Source organism: Calonectris borealis, chromosome 5 (assembly GCF_964195595.1).
Source record: "Calonectris borealis chromosome 5, bCalBor7.hap1.2, whole genome shotgun sequence".
In the NCBI taxonomy this organism is placed as follows: Eukaryota; Metazoa; Chordata; class Aves; order Procellariiformes; family Procellariidae; genus Calonectris; species Calonectris borealis.
In genome coordinates, this window is record NC_134316.1 from 29,280,485 (window position 1) to 29,298,245 (window position 17,761).

General features: G+C 38.3%; 1 protein-coding gene across 6 annotated transcripts in view; it reads left to right on the forward strand.

The window, feature by feature from the left end:
* The window catches only part of BAZ1A (bromodomain adjacent to zinc finger domain 1A), a 66,347-nt gene extending 50,100 nt beyond the window's left edge, over positions 1-16,247 (forward strand). For 4 of the 6 annotated variants that reach the window (XM_075151671.1, XM_075151673.1, XM_075151674.1 and 1 more), the window contains 8 exons: positions 1,290-1,438; positions 6,609-6,689; positions 9,348-9,595; positions 9,706-9,932; positions 11,184-11,668; positions 12,751-12,896; positions 15,060-15,147; positions 15,704-16,247. In XM_075151671.1, the coding sequence (XP_075007772.1) occupies positions 1,290-1,438; positions 6,609-6,689; positions 9,348-9,595; positions 9,706-9,932; positions 11,184-11,668; positions 12,751-12,896; positions 15,060-15,147; positions 15,704-15,894 (1,615 nt within the window). In that variant the 3' untranslated portion in view covers positions 15,895-16,247. The remainder of the gene's footprint in view (positions 1-1,289; positions 1,439-6,608; positions 6,690-9,347; positions 9,596-9,705; positions 9,933-11,183; positions 11,669-12,750; positions 12,897-15,059; positions 15,148-15,703) is intronic. The other 2 variants (XM_075151672.1, XM_075151675.1) reach the window with 1 other exon arrangement.
* The last annotated feature ends 1,514 nt before the right edge of the window (positions 16,248-17,761 follow it).

Genomic DNA, 17,761 nt, shown 5'->3' on the forward strand with positions numbered 1-17,761 from the left:
TCATCCTTCTTTATATTAATGACACACAATTTACAGGCATTTGCTTCCTGAAAACCACAACATAGAAATATTCCACTGTTTTAATTAAGAAGCTAAAATTTATCTGTTTCCAGTTACCTTGGGCACTTGCTCCATTGCCAACTCTCAATTCAACTGCAGAAGCTTGTTGCTTCATTTTTTTTCCATTTGATACTGACTCCATCAAAGTTTCTGAATAAAGTCTACTCTAATATAGAATCTTGCATATTAAAATAGAGACTATGGGATTCTGAAATCATGTGACAGATTGCTTTTGATGCTGGGCTTTTTATCCACCTCAGAGCGAGTGACATCTCATTAAGACCTTGGAGTTTGACTAGTGAAATGTAAATAACTATGCAGCTTTTTTTCTGTTTGCTTTCAGGCTCTTGAAATGTGTGTGACTGCAAAATATAATGAACAGCTTTTAAGTGTGAAAAAAGAACAGGAACAACCAAAAGCATTGCTCATTCACCAGAATAAAGCAGAATCCAGACAGCCTTAATTAGTTTTTTTTTTTATAAATCCCAAGTAGAAATTGAATTTTATTTTCATTAGTGTGAGTTGCTCTCCTACACTATACTTAATGTTTGTGGTTCAGGAAGATTAACTATACTTTGAAATGATTACTTAGTCTTTGGTCAAAGAAGGCTGTTTTATTGGAAACTTACCCTTTTTTTTTTTCTTTTCCTTTTTTCCTTACATGAAGAATTAGTATTTTAGAAAAATCCTCCAAGGATGAGAACATATAAGTTAACAATTCTTGATTTAACATTCTAAAATTACTTTCTGGTTTTATTTCATTTATTTTCTTTTCAAAAATCTTACTAATTGTGGGGATATATGTAGTTGAAGTTCTGCAGATGGAAGTATTCTAAAAGGCTACACCTCACCACTGGAAGTGTTTTCACTGAAGAATTAGTGGGGCTATACTCTTCACAGAAATCTCTCATAAACTAGCTGATGAATGTTGCATCAAATTTTCTGGAAATCTTAATAATTGTATTGAAATTTGTCATCCACATTTCTTGAAATTTAGATAACTTTGTTACCTAAAGATGATTTATCTAGATTAGCTAGACTAATTAAGCAAACTCGAAGTGGGGTAACTAATCACACCTGTGCAGTATCTGTTCATGTCCATAGTCCATGCATGTAAATGAAGTGAAAAAAAAAATTTACTGTGGATACAGACCTGTACAAGTACCTATGGTGTTAAATTCAAAGTATGTTAAAAAAAAAAAAGATAATTTAATACACTTTTATTCTAGACTCATTGGGTTAAAAACTGAAGCTCCAAGTGCTGCATCAACAAGTACAAGTACTCCTCAGCCAGTTAATAACGTGGTCCACTACTTGGCATCTGCACTGCTTCAGATAGAACAAGGAATTGAGCGCAGGTTTCTCAAAGCACCTCTTGGTAAGCTTTCAGAATTGAAACTCTATGTCTAATTTTGTGTAAGATTTTGTAATAAACAAACAACCCCCCCCAAACTTGCTTCTTCTGTAAGACTGGATGCTTTAGAGGGACATGTTGGGGAAAAGAACAAATAACTAACCTATTGCTATGTACCATTGTAAAATCAAAAAATTTTAGATTGTTAGTATACAAGGCCACAGATTATGAGGAAATATTAATATTTTTCTTATTATTCTGCATGTCCTGAATTACATGTATTAATTAAGTAACAGCATATTTTACTCCTAAATACATGCCTATTTAACCTGGATAATTTCAGTGATCTTGTTTTTGTGGCCCTACAATTATACTGATGCATTGGGAGACAAATTGTACCCTTAGGCAGAAATGAATGAGCTTTCTGGAGGAATAGTCTGTAATTCAGCATTACTGTCGAGGCCAATGTATCATGCAACTATACAATGAGTTTCTTCTGTGTGTTTTTAGGCTGTAAAAATGTATGGTCCTTTTTATACTGTTTCTGTGAAAGCAATATAGGCCTGGTTTGTCTGGATCACCTTGTTCAGCAATAACAGAATATTTACAGTAAAACATAGTCAAGATTTACATTGCGAACTTTCAGATCCTCAGGTTTTGCATTTATAAAATTTGGAAATAAAAGGTTGCAAAAAGAATTTAAACCAAAGCACGATTATTGCATGACTTTAACGCATATTCCTTCCTTGAATTCCTCTGACGTGTTCTAGGGGTGAGAGAGGGGATCCAAAGTGCACAAAGTAACTTTGTTTTCCAGTGATCCCTTAGGTCTGGATTCCTAAGGGTCCTTTTGCAATTCAAAACTGGGGTTTTGTTTTGGAGAAATGTGTAAAGGTGGTTCATCCTTCCTGAGGCAGCTGTCTCAGCCAGGCTTCCCTTGCGGCTGCCACGCTGAGGACGAGCTGTGCTCCGTGCTCAGCTGGACTGCTTTTCTTTTCACTGGAAGGGTGCAGCGTGGTTTACCAGGACAGCACATACTAGGGGTCCTCCAGAGCACGAACTGCTTCACATCCTATTAAATTGATACTCTTCTCTGATAATGACTCCATACAAAATCCTTGGGCTCCGGCAGATTTTGCTGCAGTAGCTTAAGATGAAAATGCAGGTTTTGGTGTATTAACACTAGACGTTAGTGCCCCATGGCACAGTTGACCTAAAACTGTTTCTGCATCTCAGCTGCTCCTGCATGGAGTCTGGATATCAGTTGCCACTGAAGATGAGTTTGAGCTAGATTTGTGCCAGAGACTCTAACATGCAGGCATGCGTTCCCTTCCACAAGCCTTTGTTATCAGTGTGATGACCTCTAGAAGAGGGAAATGCAGCAAATGATTGAGATGAAAGGGGAGAGCGTAGGAGTAGTTTAAACCACAGCTGTTTAAAAGCTTTACTTGGCTAATTGTTTGGTCAACTCAAGTATGTCTGCCCTTTCCAAGCCAGGCATGATACAGCTTGTTTCCTGCTATATGACAAGATTTACAACATGTGCATGGAACAGTTAATTGACAGTACATTTAGTGTTTGTCATATTTACTCTGCATGTGCAAGTTGTAAATACATTGGGCAGTATATGCCTCCATTTCCAGTTCTCTCTGGGAGTATTTTGGCAACAGCATCTTGCTGACAGCTGGAAGGTTACTACAGTGTGCCCTTAAGGGGAAAAACATGGCTGTTAGTAGGTTATGGCCATAGATCGGGCATCCTGAGTTAGAGGAAAAGGACTAAAAGAAGAAAAGTGTCCCTAAAGTATTGGAGAGAAAGTTTTTTAGCAATCCTCCTACGTCTTTTTTTCAGTGGTCCCAACTCTGCATGATCTAATGATGGTTCATGTTTTTGCCTGACCTTTTGATGGTGGTGGGGTTTCTTCTTTATTTTTAACTTGGGAATCCTGTTTTCCTTTAGATGCTTTATACTGTGTGACAAAGAAAGTACATAGGGAAAGCAGTCTTATGTGATTTGCATGTCTTAAATCTCATCTGTTCATTTACCATACTGTGCCTGTGCATCTCTTCTGCTGTGAAAAATGGTACCGCTGTAAGATTACTATAATGTATAGAATAACTTATATAGCTGAGGGAGCAGGAAGGATCCCAGGTCTCCTCTGCTCTGGCTTACTGCCCTAACCGTTAAGCGACAGTGTCAGGTTCCCTCTTCCTTGCTTTACCTTTGGTGCTAAGCATCTCATGTTTTTGGTTGTATAATGGGCCGCTTTTAGCAGGAGAATGAAGGAAGGCAAGATTTTAGAGAGCTCTTGGAGGAGCTGCAACTTTGAGTGGCTCTGTAGTAAAGAAAGTTTAAAACACACACCTATTTGCTGATGATTTTCTGAGCGCTGGGCAGTTAGCTGTATGAAAGGTGCTCTGACTGGGGAACTTCTGGATGTGACCAGAAGGCGCAACTGCAGAGTGTCAAGGAAACCTGTTTGAGAGGCATCTGGCAAACTTAGGCACTTTAGAGGTCAAGCAGCAGTTCTGGATGCAGCCCTTTCTGGATATAACTCTTCAATGTTTCAGACATGCTTAAAAAAAACAAGAGTGTAAAATTTGCATAATCTTAAATTCAGCTTATGTTCCCCAGTTGGAAACAATGTCTTTGCATGCTACCACAGCAAGTTCTGTTTCTTAGTTTGCAACTTGCATATGTATAACAGGCAAAGAAAAGTTCCCTACTTAGCTTGACAAGCAGGTGTTAATAGTGTTACTAAACCTTTTAATAAAAAGTGGACACCGCTTCTTGCTCGGGGATTGCCTTGTGCTCAGAATTGAGGTGCCCTCTTTCATTCACCCTGCCAGGAAGTGGCCAACAGTACTCTGACTATAGAAATTAGCTTTTAGTTTGTAACCACTGCGTTTTGGTTTGTGGGTTTTTTGGTTTTGTTTGCCTATTATATAGATCATTGTGTTTGTACACTCATTTTTTTTTCTAACAGGAGTTTTTTTTATAGTTGTTCCAACCGTCCCCTAGAAAAATCCCTGCATATCTGTTTCTAATGTTAAACCTGACAAACCCAACTTTTTAAGCTGATTTAATTACCACTGAAGTAAAACCATTGGAAATCAAGCAAGTGCTAGGAGTTGTGTTTTGGTAGCAGTACAGAGGAACACTTTTGGTAAAAAGAGTACCCCTGCATTTTCTGGAAACTGAACGTGCTTTGTCTTTGTCATGATTTCAGTTGTTGCCTTCACTGTGGAGTTTTTCCCTCTCCTCTCCTTCACTGTGCTCTGTTCCTGTTAGGAAATGGAGCCATGCTTAGCAATTTTTAGTTTTCACTCTATTTACAGCTCCTAGTACTAAAGACAGTGGAGTGAAATTTACTGCAGTCACTGGCAAGTTTATCCTGGTGGCCTCCAGAGTGCAGAGCAGACAAAGGGACCCAGCGCAGCAATAAAAGGACCAGCTGCTCCTCTCTGCTCCGTTTTTGTTCTGAGGCTCTATCAGGCTGCCAAGAGCCTCGCTGGTGATTCTGATAAGTTTAGAGTTGAGGTGCATACCAAATATTCAAGTGGAAGAGCAAGAAAAGACTGACACAGAAGATAGCAGTGCAAATGGAGATCTAGAAACCCCAGAAACGGCACCCTGTGCTTTGCAGAGCTGCTAGATGGCCGCTAATCTTCTGTTGTCTGGTGATTAAATGTAACATGACTTGAATTGCATGCATTTCTTAATTATGAATTGTGTTTTAGAAAGTCTTTCATTACGCATTAGCTATGAAAATTTTTTTTTTTCTTCCTTCAGTCCAGCCCAAGGTAATGTTTGGGGAAAATCACAAAAAAGGGGGTGCAGCTTGCAGTACATGGTTTTTCCTGCAAAAATTCCGAGTTAAGATGTAAAAAAGCCTTTTTTTTGTTTGTTTTGGTTTTTTTGTTGTTTTGAATAGCTGTTTGATGGAAACTCTGAAGTGCTACTTCTCAGATAAAAAATATGTTTGAGGATGAAGAAATACAAACAATTTTTATTGTGGATTTTTCTTCTTTTTTAGTATTAATTACTTTTCCTTACATTTCAAAATACTTTGCAATGGAGAAGTAGGTCTCATCATTCCTATTACATATATGTGAAAATTGAGGTATAAAATGATGAAATGATTTGGTTGCCCTGGAGTTCAGTGAGGCAGCCACGGAAAAAACGCTGCCTTCTGCATTAGTGCAGGACTCTAGTCATTAAGCATCCTTCAGATTTCCATACGAAAGGTTGGATTTTAATTCATGGGAGCACCTTTGTGACTGATATTGGGAACCATTTACCTCCTTTTTAACATGTGCCATGCACTTCTTGCGGGACAAAAAAACCCCACAGCTTCTTCGCTCCTTTTTGCTTGTCTTTGTTCCATTCCTTTCTTTTTAGATTTTGGTTATTTTTGTTTCCTTTACTCCCAAAGTTGTTTCCTTTTCTATTTATAATTGTCCTCCTTATAATAGCATCAGACATCTTCCAGCAGTGAACTGGGATAGGATTAGTATATATGCATGCTTTGTTCTCGTTCTCTGTGGTTTCGTTACTTCCCTGCAGAGTTTCATGAGCAGAGGCAGTGAAGGTGGAAGTGGGCTTTTTTTTCTCATGAAGAATTTCTGTTTTCAGAGAAGGCAGTCAAAGAAGGTAGCTTGCATTTGAAGCAGATGAGGTTTACTATGGCTCTTACTTCCTGGGAGAGTCATTTCACCATTTTAATACTCGAGAACACTCCTGCACAAAAATGTCTGAAGTATGTCATTTCACATGAACAGATGAGCTAGTTCTCTTGGTCCTTGAGGACTGTGCCCATAAACTGGCTATATTTTTGAGATCTTAGGAGGTTCATGGTAGCATAGACCAGACAAGTTGTTTGCTGAGAGAGAAACCTGTGGTCAGTAAGCTGCTGCTGTAGCCGTTTGTTGGACAGAAAGGTAAGGGAGGGTAGGTTTAAGAGCTTTCCATTTAAGCCTTCTGTTTGAAGTGGGAGTCAAAGTAAATCCTGGGATGTGCAATTCCTCCATTATTCTCTTACCCTTCCCTGCCTACGTTTTTTTGCACATGTTGGGAACCACTGTTCTAGTTACATTTTTAGACTACACAAGTATAGATTATAAAAATTAATTTAAAAAATAATCCACCATGCTTCAAAAAGGTATTTGAAATAACTTTATGAATTTAATGTTAGGTGATGCAGAAGATGATAAAAGGAACCACTGGGGGGATAAAAAGAGGAAGAAAGTGGAAGACAAGACTAGTCAGAGAGATGGTAAATTTTAAATGTTACTTGTATTGCTAACAATTAGGAAGTATTGAGTATCAGGTTTTCTTTTTTTTTTTTGTTCTTTTTTTTTTACTTTAATAATTTTGTAGCCAGTTCCTTACATTGACAGAATTGCAGTATTGAAGCCAAAGGTTTAAACATGGTAGTAAAACAAATACAGCTCAAGGATATTTTTTTAAGTTTTCTGCAGCCAGAGATAAAGAACTGTGTTTTCTTTTTATCACTTTGGGACAGAAATCTGCATGTTCACATAATCCTTTTTTTTTTTTTTTTTCCTTCACCCCCATTCCTTTTAATGCCCCCGTTTTTTTTTAAACTTCGCAGCATTGTGCAATTGCATATCCTTTCTAGAAATACTAAAATGGAAAACCCTTCCCTGAACTCAATTAGCTATTGATAGATGAGTGCATAGATCTGTCAAACAACTTCATTTGCATTGTAGCAAGGCTTGGAGGGCTTAGCTGACAGAGGGGTATCCCACTGCGCAATGTAGAGCTGCTCAGACACAAAGGAAGAGGCTGTTTCTCCCTCCAAGTTAACAATGTAAATGAGAAAGATGATGGATGGAAGAAAAAAGTGTTATTCTTATTTTACAAATTGGGATCTGAAACAGCGGGTGTCGTTTGGCGTGTTTCTTTCAGCAGCAGGACGTGCTGAAGCAGGTCGTGGTCAGTAATTCCTCTCTCTAGGTTGCAACTGCCATTTTGCAGTGCAAGTATTTGTTGTGTTGTGTGATGAACTCTATCGGTGAACCAATCCAGGCTAGAAATAATTGCCAGAAAAAAGTAATAATGCTCGAGCTGCCATTGTCAGCAAAAGAAATGCTTGCCAGACTAATATACACTTAAGATAAAGTGTCTTTGCCAGAGTTATAGTAGAAGTCTGCAGCAGAACTGAGAACTGAAGTGGGTCTCACGGTAGATTCTAGTGTCCTGACAAGCGGTTTTAATTTTCTTCTTACTGAATTTTAAAAAATACATTCAGAGATATACTGCAGTGCCGTGAAAAGGACCTTGACCACTATCCTTGGTAAGACTGAACTTGAGACAGGAAACCTAAGGATGAAGTAATAGGAAATTTTAGGAAATCCGGATTTGTATTTGCAGTTCAGGAGTGGCTATATTTTATTTATGAAGCTGTATTGCCTGTTTATCCTCTGCCTTCTCCCATAGCTGCTCTTGTGCTGCTTGCTGCTAATGCAAATGTATGCAAGATGAGGCAAATCCTGGCAGCCAGTTGATGAAAAGGCAGAAAGCCCTTGCCAGGAGAGCAATTAGTCTCATTTTTGTTCTTTCATTTTATTTGTTATTAGATATTTTCTCTTCCTATTCCTGAGGAGAAAACATTTGGCAGACGGGTGGATTGTAGGCCATTCCTGTGCCCACTGTGACTAGTGCAGCAGGCAAGGTGGCATTTTATACTGGAGTGCATCATTAATCGGCTAGAGAACATACAGTAATAACTGGACTAACACTTTTAGAAGGGAACTCTGTGGACATTTCTATAATCAAAAGTACTGCTGTATTGTCTCTTCTTCTCCTCAAACTTCTTTACTTTAAAATGCAAGAAATAGCTTTCAACATTCGTAAAGAAATTCCCTTTCTGCTCAGCAGCAGCAGTAGTGCAGAGTGTAATTTATACCTTCTTGTTTCTCTAGCTCCTCAAACAGCCCATTTGCTTCTGTAATTCCCGGCTGCTCATTCCCGTTCGGTACTGCTACCCTCACTATTCTGCATGCGTATTTCTGTGGCTGCTTCAGTGGCCGGGATTGCAAACCAAACCTGTTTGAAAATACAATATAATTTCTCACCCCTTCCCTCCCTCCCCATTTATTTCTGACTTAATTAGGATCCCAGGTCTTACTTGGTTTGCCAAGTAGGTGTGTAGGTGTGTACCACAGATTCACGTGTGCTACATTGCTTATAAAATATCAAGAAAGCAGTTATATTTCAACCAGACCAGTTGCCCAGTCTGGTTAACCACACAGACGTGCAGGTTCTTGTGAAGGTGGAGTGCAAGGCAGGAATAAAGGCATTGAGGTGTGGGGAGAGGGCTGAAAAATGTCTGCTAGACTATACTGGGGCAGGGGCAAGTGCGGGTGAGAAGAGCCCTTTAAGTTGTTTTTTTGCCCGTGAAGTCTCTGTTTAATGCCAGGTGCTTTCTTTAAATGCAAATATTTTGGGATTTCAAAATGTACACGCAAGGGGAAGTAAATTGAGAGTGTGATTTTTTTGTTTTGTTTTGGTTTTTGTTTTGGTTTGGTTTTTTTTTTAATCTTAAGTAATCTTCATTTATACTTTATAACTTGAATCAAATTGTTAGGTTTCCAGGTTGACATCTGAGTAAGACTTTTATGTCTTACTCATGTCCTATGTATGTGCAAGTTCTAAGTTGAATTGGTATTGAAGAGTAAAATCTTATGGCTTCAGCAGCTTGGAAACTAAGGAGGAAATATTCAAGTATTGAAGAGATAAGACAAAGGTTGTATTATTATCCCAGTTTACTACTGCTATCTGAAAGTCAGAGCCTTACTTCATAGTCTAGAATAACCTGGGTGTTTGAAAAAGAAGTTTGATCATCCTGCTTTTTCTTTTCTTTTCTTTTCTTTTTTTTTTTTTTTTAAATCTCCTTCTTTAATGGAAGATGCCAGTGATGGTGGACGATCCTATAAAACAGTTTTGGATCGCTGGAGAGAGTCACTTCTTTCTTCTACCAGCTTGTCCCAAGTATTTCTTCATCTGTCTACATTGGATCGAAGTGTCATCTGGTCAAAGTCCATCCTCAATGCTCGCTGTAAAGTGTGTCGAAAGAAAGGTGATGCAGAAAGCATGGTGCTGTGTGATGGCTGCGATCGAGGCTATCATACTTACTGTATCAGGCCCAAGCTCAAGGTATCTGAGGGAAAAGAAGTGCTTCCTTTTCGCACAAAACTTGAATAGTTCTTACGACTTAATTGCATATTACTAATGCTTGCTTGTTTTTTTTTTCCTTCTGTTTCTAGGTCATTCCTGAAGGAGACTGGTTTTGTCCAGAGTGCCGACCAAAACAGCGCTCTAGACGCCTCTCCTCCAGACAGAGACCTTCTGTGGAAAGCGATGAAGAGACTGCTGAACAACTAGGAGAAGGGGAAGAAGAGGCAAACTATGATGAAATGGGACAAAGTGAGGAAGAGCATTATGAAGAAGAGCAAGATGAGGAGGATGAATCTCAAGAGGAAGAAGAGATAAGGTAAATAGACATCTGTTGAAGTGGTCTTCTACGGAAATATCATCTTGATTATTAGGTGGAGTAATTTTTCACATAAGCACATATCTTGAAAATCCAGTCTGAAGATTATTAAAAAAAAAAATTGCAGCTTGTTATGAATTTGGCTCTTACTGATGAGTTTAATATTAACAAAAGTTAGGTCCACTGGACTTAGACTCACTTTTCAGGATGAAAATTCCAGCCTTGGATGTGTGGGTGAGAGATGGCCATCAGAGTTGTAGTTCTGTACAGCTACTGTTTGAATATAAAGTGGAAAGAGTTTCAAACAGCAAAGATTTTCTGGAGAAAACCTGGAGTTGTCTTTGTCCAGTTTTGAATTTTGGGGCACTAGATGCATACAGTAAGTATTGAAACATTAGGGAAGATAAGGTCATCCATCGGAGGCTATGTGACATTGGGAGGATGTGAGGACTTCTGCAGTAGCTGTTTTAAAAAAAAAAACAAAAACAAAAACAAAAACAAAACAAACCCCCAAAAAACCCCCACCAAAAAACCCCAACCAACCAACCAACCAAAAAAACCCCAAACAACTAAATAATCCAATGTGATAATTTCAGTAAAGTGGTGGATTTGATACACGTGCCAGAAGTGTAAAAGTTGAAGGAAACTTTTCTGATTTTGGAGTATTTTTCTTCTTTTTGGTACAGTCTTTTGAATTGACTGAAGCAAGATTATTTGCGGCTCTGACAGTTCGGATTCAATAGTTGGAGAGAACTTGCATATCCTTGAAGTAAATTTATCTCTGGGATCTTCCTTCTCTCCTGTAATGGAAGGAGAGTCTTGAGTATTAGTTATAAACCCTGACGAGAGCATAACTGTTATACTTAGTGTTTTAGAACTGCAGTTTATTTATGTAGCTGATAATATTGTTCAAAAATCCTAGTAGTTACAGTTGCTGTGAGAAATAAGTAAGTGATTTAAAGAAATTGATAGCTGGTGCTCCAGTTCATGCATTCATATTGCACAAGCTGAAAGGGTGATCAGAATTCTGAGCATTTCTTTAAAGTATGTGCTCCACGTAATATTTAATTAAGAGACTTCAGAGCAGTATTTAAGATAATGGTAATTGGATGACTGCATCAGCTTGAAAGCCAGCTGCTTACCAGTCCAACCTTGAATGGTTGGGTTTTTTAAATGCTGAATTAGAAAACTGAGGGAAAAGAGAGGAATGGAATTTTGGGATAAATAAACATAATTGTTCACTTTTTGTAGCCCATCAAAGCAAGGAAGACCCCAGGTCAAGCTTCCATTAAAAATGAGAGCAGCCAAACTCAACAATCCGTTCTCAAGTCGGAACAGCCAGCGTCAGGCAAGATATGCTTCTCGGAGTCAGCAAAACACACGTAAGCAAACTGAATCTTCATCTAAAGTTACCAGAAGGGGTTTAAGAAAAGTAAAATCGGCCCCTCCGTCAGTGTCAAAGCCTTCTTTAAGACTTAATAGCCGGACCACTCGTCAGAGCCAAAGTTCATTACAAGCAGATGTATTCGTGGAATTACTCAGTCCTCGAAGAAGACGAAGAGGAAGAAAGAGTGCTGATAACACACTGGAAAACAGTCCTTCCAATTCTCTCGGATTTAGAATTGTTGATACCGCAGACTCGAACGAACGGCTTAGGAAGTATCCAGTTTCTGCTTCAAAGCTTTCTCTTCCTGTTACTGAACCCAAGAGAAGAGGCAGGAAACGACAATCCACAGGTTAGAGAAATGTGTTTGTCCAGAATGAAAACCACGTTCTGTTCCTTGCTAAAATATTTGTGTGGTAGAGCAAGGAGACTGGAAGTGGTGGTTGAAGGCATTTTTACCACTTCCAACAAGACAGTTCCCTTCTTTTGCAGTGACAGAAGTGAACCTTAAAAAAAATTTCAGTTATCTAAAGAACAAATACTTAATTTGCCAAGGAGATTTATCATATCCATCTTTGACATTTCATATTTGCACACAATATGGAGCAATTGCTAATAAGTGGATAGAAATGTGAAAGTGGTATTTATGCCTTAACCCATGCAAGTGCAAATGTTTACTTACAGCTTTTATGGTTTTGTTTTATTGAAGAGTTAAACAGTGAAGAACGCAGATGCAGGCAAGGTAGTGAAACGTACAGCAAGAAACTGCTACCAGAAGAATAATGTCGTCTATCTGTTATAGGGCTAGCAGTGTCCTTGCTTGTTAAACTAATACCAAGTATCTGATGGTAGGGAAATACTTGGAAAGCTACACTAACCTTTTAAAAACAAAAAGGACCCAGTGTGAGACTGAAGAGTGTAAAAGAGCTTGTACTTCAGTGTGGCAGCCTTGTATTCTGCATCGTTTCTGTCCTTCACCATTGGGAGTTTCTGGGCTTATCCTCTAACCACCCTGCTGACTATTCTTGAAAGCAGATAAAACCACGCTGAATAGAGGTTTTGTGGAAGTAAAAGTTATGAGCAGGCGGTTTATTCTGTTTTTCTTTAATAGGGCTTTTCTTTAAACGTGTAACAAATTGTTTTAAAATTGAAATCAGTGAAAAATACCCTTTCCAAAATTAATGCGGTGAAGGAGAATTGAGGAGGAACCCAGCTAAGTCCTGCTACTTATCATTTTGTATGGCAAGAGAGACATTAGTGGTTAATAACAAGGCTGTAGTATAGTTAATACCTGAAGCCAAACTACATGAGCTGTGCCGTGAAATTACAGTTTTAGTACCCAAGAATAATGGTGTTTCACTTTTTTCAATTTTTTTTTTAATTTTACTTGTCAGGTTTTTATTTTTATCTGGTGGGGTGTTGTTTTTTTTCCAGAATCATCTCCTCAGACCTCGTTGAACAGGAGAAGTTCAGGACGTCAAGGGGGAGTCCATGAACTCTCAGCTTTTGAACAACTCGTAGTGGAACTGGTACGACATGATGACAGCTGGCCTTTCATGAAACTGGTTTCCAAAATCCAGGTAACTAATAGAACTGTAGAGGGAATGGTAATGGTTGAGAATCCTGTTTGCTGCCAGTAAAACTTGAGATTTTATAGCATTGCCCAAACAGGGGGATACAGCTAAGCCATGGGATTCAAGAGAGCTCTTGCATTTCAGCTCATATATTTGGTGCCAGAAATAACTTTTCTAATTGACATGTTATTCGAAAAATTTTAAATATGCTTGCCATCAAGCATTTTAAAATGTGAAATGCTTTGATTGGGGGGGAGGGGACCAAAACCCCACACCAAATTGAGCACGGGACTGCTAAAGGTAAGCTTATGGTTATTAATTACTTAGTTGAATTCATCTTCAACTTATGCAAAAGTATTTTGAGAACAGACCTGCAATAAAATAACAAGGTAGGAACAACTTCACTCTGATGTTAATTGTAATGCAGTAAAAAGATGATTTCTTAGCTTAGTTCTTAATTTAATTTCCCTCTTGTTTAGATTTTAAAATACTTGATGGTAAGGTAGGTACCCAAAGTAAGTGCTGCTTTAGAGGTTTGTATAACAATAAAAGCTCCCAAAGCACATCTGCTTTTCTGCAGGCTACACTGGCTTGTCAGTTGTAAGGCACTGCTGGAACTATCCTCTAACAACATGCCTGTCCTCTCCAAGCCCTCTGGAGCAACTCTGCAGAGACATTCTTGCAGGACCTAGAGCTCCGTGGTTTTAAGTGCTCTATTAAAATTAACAGTGATAGCTGTTAAATGAAGACTTGAAACTCTGAAGAGTCACAGATAGCTGGAAGGTTTAATGTATCTGGACAAAAAGAATGATGTACAAACGTGAATGAAAGATGTAAGCGCCGAGGAGGAGAGGAATTTTGAATGAAACAGACACTAGTGTCTGCCTACTAGAGTACAGGAATTACATTGGAAAGTGCAAAATCTGGTGAATGCAAGGAAGCTTCTTAAGGAGGGATGGAGAATTCAGCTTAATTTTGATCCTGAAAAGAAACTGCTAGAATTCAGTGCATTCCAGTTTGCCTGAATCAATCACTAAGGGATAGTCTCTGTATAATTTGGAAAGAAAAATCCGTGCCTGAGTGACCCAAATTTTCTTCATCATGATAGAAATTTTGGGTTAAACTTTATGCTGCCTTTAAGACAATATAAAGAATGCACTGAATGATCAGTGCACAGCAAGGCAGAAAATCACCTTTCTTTTTAGTACTTATGTAAACAGCACTCCTAAAGGGAAAGGAATGAAAAATGTGTCAATCTAACTCTATTTCTCTACTAATGCTTTTTCTAGGTTTGTTTGCAGGTTGCACTTGATACAGTAAAGTTACAGGTCATAACTAAGAACTTGGTTTTAAAACATACATGATGGTGCATGTGGGTGTCTTTTCTTGGGGGGGAGGGGAGGAATATCAAATTAGGATCAGATATCCTTTTCTTTTGTCCCCCTGCCCCGCTTTTGTGTGAGACAGTCACCCTAAACTTGGTGCTTACCTGGAATTCAAAATCTGTGATCCAAATGATCAGTGCCCTTAAGGGTTAAGCAATCCTTTTCCTCCCCTCACTTTTATCACATAAATGCTGTTCTGAGTGGCTGTTTATCTCTGGCACTGAGTACTGTGTCCTGCTTGCTACAGAAAGGTTCACTACCTTCTCTTCAACACAACTAAACGGAATCTCAGGATTTCATTTCTCTTGCAAGCCTGCAAGATGGTGAATGGTAGTGGAGAAAAACAGCCATTACTCATGATTAAGGAGCTTTTAATATTGTAGTATGTTACACGAAAATGAAAAGTTTTAAAATCTTGGAAACAATTTTTGCGCTTGACAGATGGGAATAGCTGGAACACTGTAATGCTTATCTGCTCATGCAATTTTCTTACAGTTGTTCACAGGGTATTTAGGATTAAATTTATCCATTGAATTGCTGGCTAATGTTTGTTGTGGTCTGCTACTCTAATGATATAAAACATGGAAAAGCAATACCTGAACACTAATATTCAGTTTAGGAAATGGAGGTGGTTGCTTGGGACTCCTCTGTTTATTTAAAAACAAAACCCAAATGCTTTCTGCTTGCACATTATTTGCTTAATTTTTTACATAGGTGGAATTTTAAGCTTCCACTTGTTTGTTTATGAATAATTCTTGTTTTGTTTTGTTTTGTTTTTTTAAAGGTACCAGACTACTATGATATCATCAAAAAACCTATTGCCTTAAATATAATCCGTGAAAAAGTGAATAAATGTGAATATAAGTTAGCATGTAAGTATTATTTATTGAAAGAGGTAATGAACCCTATTCTTTCTTCTAAAATAAATTCTTGTCCTAAACTAGAGCTGTGTCAGAGGATTAGAAAGCTGAAATTGTGTTTGGTTTGGGGTTTTGTGGGGGGGGGGTGTTTGGTTGTTTTTTTTATAAGAGCATTTACTAATATTTTTTTAAATAAGATTTGTTGAACATAGTTCCTTTACTACCAAAATACATGATGTAGAGATAGATAAGAAATGAGCAGCTGAGAAACTGCTGGTAATTTCTCAAGCCTTTGATGTCAGTGAGTGACACTGAAATATTTACAAAAGGTACTGTTGTACCTGCTCGGTTTGTATTTCCTTTATTGATAATCAGAGAAATTTAAGAATGTTTATATGGCACTCCACTAATATAATGATAGAAACTTGACACATATGTAAAGACATTTTTGTGTTGCAACTCTGTGTGGGATCACTGTAGTAATTCAGTGGTGTCATACTGCTTTGTCATGCTGCTCTCTGATGACTTGAGACACACTGAATTAATTTATTTACTTTTTATTTACTAGCGGAATTCATTGAAGACATTGAGCTGATGTTTTCGAACTGCTTTGAATACAACCCTCGTAACACGAGTGAAGCAAAAGCTGGAACTAGACTTCAAGCTTTCTTCCACATTCAGGCTCAAAAGCTTGGACTTCCGATCACATCTGGTAATGTGGACCACGCCGCTCCCGCGGCAAAGAAGTCACGAATCTAACCTCTGCCTTCCAAAGGATTATTTGAGGGAATCTGTTATGTTCATTAAAATGAAATGTTAAATCACGCAGTCGTCATACCTGTATAAAGCAATAACAACTGTTCAACCACCTTGAAGTGTGGCCTGCACTATATTCTCGATGTAATATTAAGCACTCAGGAGAACGTAGGAAAGATTACCTTTGCTACAGTTTTATTCAGTGTCTAATAATTTTGATAGATGTACTGGATACAGTACTGGTTTACAGAGGTTTTGTACATTTTTAATACATTCATGTGTCCAAATATCTTCCAGAAGTACATTGTTTTTTCCTGCACCAAATGACCTTGTTTCATCCTCTAGATTTTGTAGGAGCTGTGGTATTGAGGGCTTTATCAACTCAGATAAAATCTTCTGCTGTAGCACAGTTGAAGAAACTGTGTGTGTTTAAAACTTGTTTGAGCATATCTTCTCAACACTACACATGAATGAGTACAATTGCATATCTTTTAAGTACTGTACCAGTGCTGGCTGGAGGTATTCAGTCTGAGTTTATTAAGTAGATATTTATTTAGCATTCAAAGTAATTTGTGAATTTGTTTTGTATTTATAAAATTTGTATGTGGGGATTAAAAACAAAAAAAAAAGAGTTCCATAACTTTTTAAATTTTTTTCCAGTGTGGGTTTTTTGTTTTTGTTTTGGGTTTTTTTTTGTTTGTTATTCCCCTCTAACTTGATGATCAATCAATAAATACCTTCCCCTGTCCCTGGCAGTTCTTCTAGCAATGAGTAAATTTACAGGACTGTACTATAAGTTTCTACGTACAACTTTGGAAGTGTACAAATAAAATGACACATTTTTCAAAGTATTTTGAGCTTCTGGCATTTCCTTTTGAGTTATAGTGCTACACCATCTTCCCCATTAATTTATGAGGACAAGTTGCTGGAGAGAACACAGCAGAATTTGGTTTCAGTGCGAGTACCCCAACCAGCATTTTCGGCAGCTGCAGCCAGTGTGATACCTGGCCTCCGAGTGATGCAAATGTTCATCAGTATGTAAGGAGTAATCTAAGAAGTATGTGTGTAAGTTGTATGGTTCTTTAATTAGGATCTTTATTCTAACAGTGTAAAACCTCATAGCTTTGTTTAGCTGACCAGCAGCTGCTTTAAACTATCCTTACTATCCTTGATAGTTTTACCTTCAGTATTTATTAATTTACATTTATTAAACTCAGTTTGAGTCAATAGTTTTAAAACCTTTTTAAAACCAGTTTTGCCCACCTGGAGGCCTGCCATACTCTGCGAAAACAGCATGGAAGAGAAGTTTGGGGGTAGGAGTGAAGAGGGTAAGAAAAACTGAAACGCGAGTTTGCTGCTGCAACAACTTTTCTCTGAGTTTGTGCCGGCTTATGTTATAGCATTAAGACCTGTATATGCTACAGACCTGGACAGCTACTTGCCGCGTAGTTGTGGGTTTTCTTTGCTGCTGTAGTGCTTACCTTGCCTTAGAGGTGGCAAGAGTGGGCGTTCCCCGCAGACGGGGAACGGATGGCGACAGAGAGGAGGCTGATCGGTTTGAAGCGTCGGATTTTTGTGGTTTGTTTGGGGTTGGTTTGTTTGGTTTTTTAAAGTCTAAGAATGAGAACAGAGAGGGTTATTGTTTAGATGTGCGGGGGATATTGTTTAGATATGTCTGTTAATACTTCAGTGTTTCTATACGAGCTTTTCCTTGTTCAGAGCTGATACCTCTCTCCTGTCAAGATCAAAGATGCATTTCTTCTTCCCACCACAAGGAATGCTAAATACCGTAAGGAACGCGCGCAGCAAAGACTTCTTTGCAGGGTGTAGGTTGTACTTGATATCCCTGCGTCTGTCTAGTCCCAAGAGG